This window comes from Chelonus insularis, unplaced genomic scaffold (genome assembly GCF_013357705.1).
Source record: "Chelonus insularis isolate UGA/USDA-ARS -01 unplaced genomic scaffold, ASM1335770v1 contig_104_pilon, whole genome shotgun sequence".
In the NCBI taxonomy this organism is placed as follows: domain Eukaryota; kingdom Metazoa; phylum Arthropoda; class Insecta; order Hymenoptera; family Braconidae; genus Chelonus; species Chelonus insularis.
In genome coordinates, this window is record NW_023276344.1 from 102,841 (window position 1) to 108,928 (window position 6,088).

Here is a 6,088-nt window from a genome sequence, read left to right on the forward strand (position 1 = left end):
TACATTAAATACACTACACACGGTTATTTTGCACTGAATAAACAAGAATTGGTCATAGAAATAGAATAATAAATTATCGAACTTAGTAAGGACATCGATCGACGAAAATTGGCATATTCTGCCATCTGTGTAACATAAGGAGTTACTAACATAAACTGAACAAGTAGTTACTGTCCCCACTTTCAAAATATCGTTTGATAATATTATCGATCTTCATCATAAATTATTTTTATATAGTGATCTGATTCTTTTAATAAAATATAAATGTTTAAATAAAATTTTTATTGATTGGAGTATGAACTAAATAAATAAACAAATGATGAAATAAATAGAGTTCTTTTACTTTGTTTTTAAATTTCGTTTATTAAATGTTGTTAATTAGAGTATTTACACAAAAAAATTTACATAGCTGATTCATGGTTGTTTATTTGAATTTTTAAATAAATCATTGGTAATTTAATACATCTTCAATTTTAGTATTATGTTCTTCAAATTAACTTGACAAGTGTTAAAGCAGAGTCGTGAGATACATTAACAAATTAACTTTCGATTCTTCAGTATTTACATGGTTAATCAGTATGGAAAAATTTTTAAATGAGGATAGAATGATCGAAGAGCTTTGGAAGGCATTGGCCTCTGCATCAAATAAAAACCTCATTAATTAATTAATCATCTAGATCAAATATTTTTGTTTAATTTCTATTCACGATAACTCGATAACTGAAGAAAGGTCATTCTTGAGCAAGTATTGATCCAATTTAATATTTCCTTGATGTAAAAAGTTTTTATTGATTAAAATCAAAATGGCTAATAAATTATGAAAAATTATAACAAAATTCATTTTTGTCTTAACGCAAGTATACAAATGATAAATTAATTTTAATGTTTTTGGGTAAATATTACTATATGAAGAAATCGAATTCGATGTTACAATAATGATACAATTAGTAATAAAATTTATTTTGGTACCGTATGAATGTACAGAAGATTAATAGACGTGATTTAAATTATTTTTATGCAAAAAAAAGGAATTATGACATTTAATAAGAAAAAAAATATGCATATTAAAGCATACAACATTATTTTTTGTATGTACAGCATTTGATATACACTTTATTAACCAGGCAGAAGCAAACCACCCTCTGTTCGCATCTTCTCTTCAGTAATTATGTCATCAAAAACTTGAATGTCTCTTGTGTCGACTACTGCTAAAAAATAATTACCATCTCCTGAAAAATAATTAAATCATTTATATAATCTGCTGTAAATTATTCTAGTGTATTCAAAATAGATTAATACAAGTATTCACATACGATCACATTGCGATTCAGCTAAATAACTAATCAGTTGGCCAATTTTTAAATCCAGATGAAACATGTGATTCAAAATATGTACTCGTACTGATGAGTAACGATCATTTACAATACCTGACCAATAACTGTAACGAGGACTGTTCCTTAATGTAAAGTGTTTTTGCAGATAACCCTGGACATCTAAAATAGATTTGAAGCCTAATTATCATCATATTGAAAGATGTTTATGACAACAAATACTCAAATACAAACAACTTACGTTGTATTTGATGTTGCCTGAGAAAAACATCCTTTAAGGTTGCTTGTTGTGAAATCAAATCTGGCTTGAACATCTCGAAAAAAATATTCACCGTTGTGTAGAACTTGACAATCAATTGTAAATGATATAAATTTTCCTGATTTATTCTCCGATTGAGGGGTCTTCTTTGACAGTAAATATCTTTAAATAACATAATCTGCAACAATAAAATAATTTCGTTGTGTTAGTTTATAGTTTAATTTAATCAAATTTTTCAACATGTTAAATGCATTTAATTCCAAAAAATAATTTACCGAATGAAATTTTGTTTTCTGGAAATATTTAACCGCCAGATCTGACCAGAAAACAACCCTAATACGACGTCCTTGATCATTATTAATAATTATGCTCCATTGATTTTTCCCATTAACATACTTGGTTCCCTCGATAGAGTCAATAAAGCCGCTTATTTCACTAGAAAATAATTAACGCTTTTGTTTACTATCTTTCGTTCATTAATTTATAAACATGTTAAGGTTAATGTGTAATGAAATTGAAATAAATTCACTATCAGTTAAAACGGAATCTTAAAAATCAAATTAATAACATTGAAGTAGTAAAAAAATCATTTAAAATTGAAAATATAATACATGAATTATATTGAATGTAAATTCAATTAGAATTCTTACCTTACATTACTGTTATGCTGAAAATTGTTTATCACATTATTACTTGTAAAAGGTTCTGACATATTCCAACTCATTTTAAAAATTATTTAGTTATTTCACTTCAAATACGTACTAAAACAGAACAAATATAAGTTTTTTGATAAGTAACTTCTTTTAATTTATCACACTTTTCAAGTAAATTATGAATGAATTGAAAATTCAACTTAACCTCACATTATTTTTCAAGAAAGAAGTTTAGTTTATACAACATACCCTAGTATATAAGATAAAAATGAAGCAAATAGGAATTGTCAACAATTCATTTTTGTCCATAAAATAATTACAATCACTGACAATTTTATATTTTATTAATAATTGATAAATAAATACTGAATGACGAAAACCCGAGATGTGACAATAACCTCTTACTTGTGTCAAGACCACGGTGTAAGATAATGAGGTGGTTCGACGTCTATCCTTTTACTATTGAGGGACCGAGGACCATTAACGTCTTACTTCGTTGAAAATCCGCTAGGTTCGCTAGCGACAGCCATGAACTAAGACACTAAAGAACCCAAACATTGTCGGCCCGTCGAACTACCTCTTTATCTTACACCGTGGTCAAGACTAAAGTTTGAAACTAAACAAAGGCACGTACAATGTACATATATATATGCTCTGTATGTGGAACATTCATTGCTGATGGTAAATTACAAACATAGTTGATTTACAACCATTTTACCCGCTAATTTACAGACTATTAAATTCAGATATTTGACTGGTTAATAAACAAGATACTATACCATTTTCCGTCATTTACCCTCACTTTCTTATTATCAATAAATTAGTTTATACTCTCGCGCAATGATTAGATGGCGCTAGTATGACACGCGGGTTCCGAAAATTAAAATTAAACGTGTTTTATCAAGAGCGATTTGACAACGAGAAAACCAAGAGACGAAGGGGAGGGGATTAACGTGAAAAAATTAATGAAGAAGTTTCAGAAAGTAATAGTTTTACAGTGCTTACAACAAAGGCAAGTCGCTAAAATGTCCGGACCTAATGGTAAGTTCTTTTTTTTTATTCAAATAAATACATATTTAACAGTTGTGAATCTAATCTAAATTAATTCAACTTTATTGTGTGTTAATTATTGTTCAAAATAAATCTGTAACTTCTAATTAAAATATATCTTTGATTGATTTGAAAACAAATCAGAGATATATTTTCATTGGAGGTTATACATTTATTTTAGGGAATAATTAATATACATAATGAATGTGGAATAATTATGATAAGATTCAAAGTTGTTCAATTGTAAAACTAACATTAATATATAAAATACAACAGAAAGTAATATATACATATACATATGTATATATTGATTACTTTCATCATATCATTTGTTCTCTTCAATTCTGGAAATGATTTTATCAGCTATTAACTAATTTCTAGTGCTAATCGGGTTACTAAAGAAATCAGTAACCTGATTGGCATTGAAAATTAGTTAATAATCACTGAAGTCATTTTTAGAATTTAAGAAAATGTTATAAATTATAAATAAATAAATTTTTATTTTAGAAAATGAAAATGCACGATTGAATCTCGAACTAACTCGTCAAGTAGCCATCAACAATCAACTTCGAGAAACGGTGGCTACTCTGATGAGTTACTTTAGAATGCCTCCACTACCACCACCAAATGACCTGATACCAGCTCAAGCACCAGTACGCAGGCCAGCTCAAGCACCAACATCTGGATCAGGACAAAATGGTAATTTTAATTTTAATTTAAAAACAGAGAGCTATTCAATTAAATGTTTGCGACATTTATAAAAAAAATATAAATTGAATAGTTCTCGATAATGATTCTTCCTTATTTTTTAGGTTTTAGAGGCCGCCGTCGCAATGGCGGGAAGAACAGACAATCTTGGTATGAAAATAATAGAGCTCGTGGCAGAGGGCGTGGCCAAATAGATACGGCCCAGCAGGAAGGGAGTTCAAACCAACAAGCCCCAGGACCGGATAATGCCGTCCACTACCATTTTCATATAAATCATGAAAATAAAAAATAATTATAAATTTTTATTAGTTATTTTTATTAGTTGGCTAATAAATAATATGAATGTACTCAACAATAAAATTAATCATTAATTAAATACAAATGAAAATTTTTTTTTCTATAATAAGGCAAGTAGAATGATTATTAATCTGGTTATCATGAGTTATAGATGATCAATTTTTTTTAATTTCAAATGTCCATTGAGTTAAGGCTGGGCTGAAGTCAGAAAGTTTCCCGGAGTTGACTTTACGCCCTCGTGTTGTGCGGCAAAAGGCCGAAGCTTGACATCAACTGAAATTGAGTAGGTAACAGGAAAATCGTTCGAAAAATGATAATTTTCAGGGATGCACTACAAAAAGGGAGCCTTAGGGCACCAAGAAATTTACAAATTTTTGAATAATCTGTTTCGAGCAAGACTTAAGCAAAAAAAAGAAAAAACAATTGCCTATGACTGGAATCGAACCCTGCCTAGCAAAATAAAAGACCGATGCTGTAACCACTGAGATATTATGGTTTCAATACGCTTATATATGCTCAAAAATTATAAGCTGCAGGCTTGGGCACAGAGAGTGAGGGTAGAGCTTGCCGGGAAAGTGCCGAAACTCGCCACAGATTGTTTTAAACTACTTTTCAATGTTAATAATAATATGATTAACTTTTTTATAACATAACATTGTTAATACATGTAAAGATGTATAAGTGTTAAACACAGGCTATTATCAATGTATTTATACAAAAAAAAAGTTCATGGCTCTGTTCAAATATTTTCCGACTTAGTGTCAATAAATTCAATGAGTAAAGAGAAAAAAAAATCAAATCATTATAATGGATTAATTATGGCATGTCAATATTATAATTACATGCTAATCTAACGAATAAAGTAGAAAAAAAAGTGATTATGACTGGGATCGAACCCTGCCCGGCAAAATAGAACTCTGACGCTCTAACCACATGGCCAGCATAATCTTGGTATTAAGTTTATGTGTATTTGTTTTTATACTACATGCTTGGATACGCCGACTTGGAATTGAGCTTCCTTATTAACATTTATACCTAATAAAAATGATAATAATGGATAAATATATGTATTTAAAGTTATTTGCAGGTATTATATTAATTAATGTTAAATGAGTATCACCATTTTCATTTATTTTAACTGCAATAGTCATCAAAGTATAAGGCATTGTAAAGCGATACACTATGTTTACATCACATACATATATCACCCGTACACACTCATACACAAATTACTCACCAAAATGCAGGGCACCATCAGTTCTGGATACGGATTGAGCATTTTTTCAATATGAATGACTGAGGTCATCTGCGAGCATAATGCTGTCACCTATCAGGATTTTTTCAAACTAATTTTCCGGAGAATATCATCTGGAATACAATATTTCTAATTATTTCTAAATTATTCAATTTTATACTATGAATTGATTTTTTTGACATTCAGACAGGTGGCAAAGACTGACGCAAACACGAATTTTGGGCGAAAAACGTTTAAAAAAGAATAATTAGTGATTTTTCATCTGAATGATGTGGCCGCCATCTTGAAATTTAAGCGCGGCAAGTCAATTCATAATTTTTTCATTATTCTTTCTAATTTTTTTAATAAAAATATTCACTATATACAAAAAATTGTTGTTTACGTCAGTCCGGCATTAATTCCTCTGTAATTTGGTACCTAATTTTATAGAAATAATCGTAAATTGGCGAAGAAATTAGAAATATCCCGATCCCATGTATTTGGATAGGGGGAATCAGTCGCCTTTCTGACTCCAGCCCAGCCTTAAATGACATTT

General features: G+C 29.5%; 2 protein-coding genes across 2 annotated transcripts; one reads left to right on the forward strand and one right to left on the reverse strand.

Annotated features, from left to right (window-relative positions):
* Window positions 1-990: 990 nt before the first annotated feature.
* Window positions 991-2,648, reverse strand: LOC118074515 (uncharacterized). Its single transcript, XM_035095819.1, has 6 exons — window positions 2,493-2,648; window positions 2,241-2,351; window positions 1,866-2,025; window positions 1,573-1,768; window positions 1,314-1,493; window positions 991-1,229 (listed from the first exon to the last, which is right to left on the reverse strand). Exons 2-6 carry the CDS (start codon window positions 2,312-2,314, stop codon window positions 1,117-1,119), a joined length of 723 nt encoding a protein of 240 aa, XP_034951710.1. The 5' UTR covers window positions 2,315-2,351; window positions 2,493-2,648; the 3' UTR covers window positions 991-1,116.
* Window positions 2,649-3,189: 541 nt separating this feature from the next.
* On the forward strand, window positions 3,190-4,251 carry LOC118074583 (uncharacterized; the record flags this gene model as incomplete). Its single annotated transcript, XM_035095949.1, has 3 exons — window positions 3,190-3,284; window positions 3,801-3,992; window positions 4,106-4,251. Coding segments are annotated over exons 1-3 (414 nt in total), but the record flags the coding sequence as incomplete, so codon positions are not given.
* Between the last annotated feature and the right edge of the window lie 1,837 nt (window positions 4,252-6,088).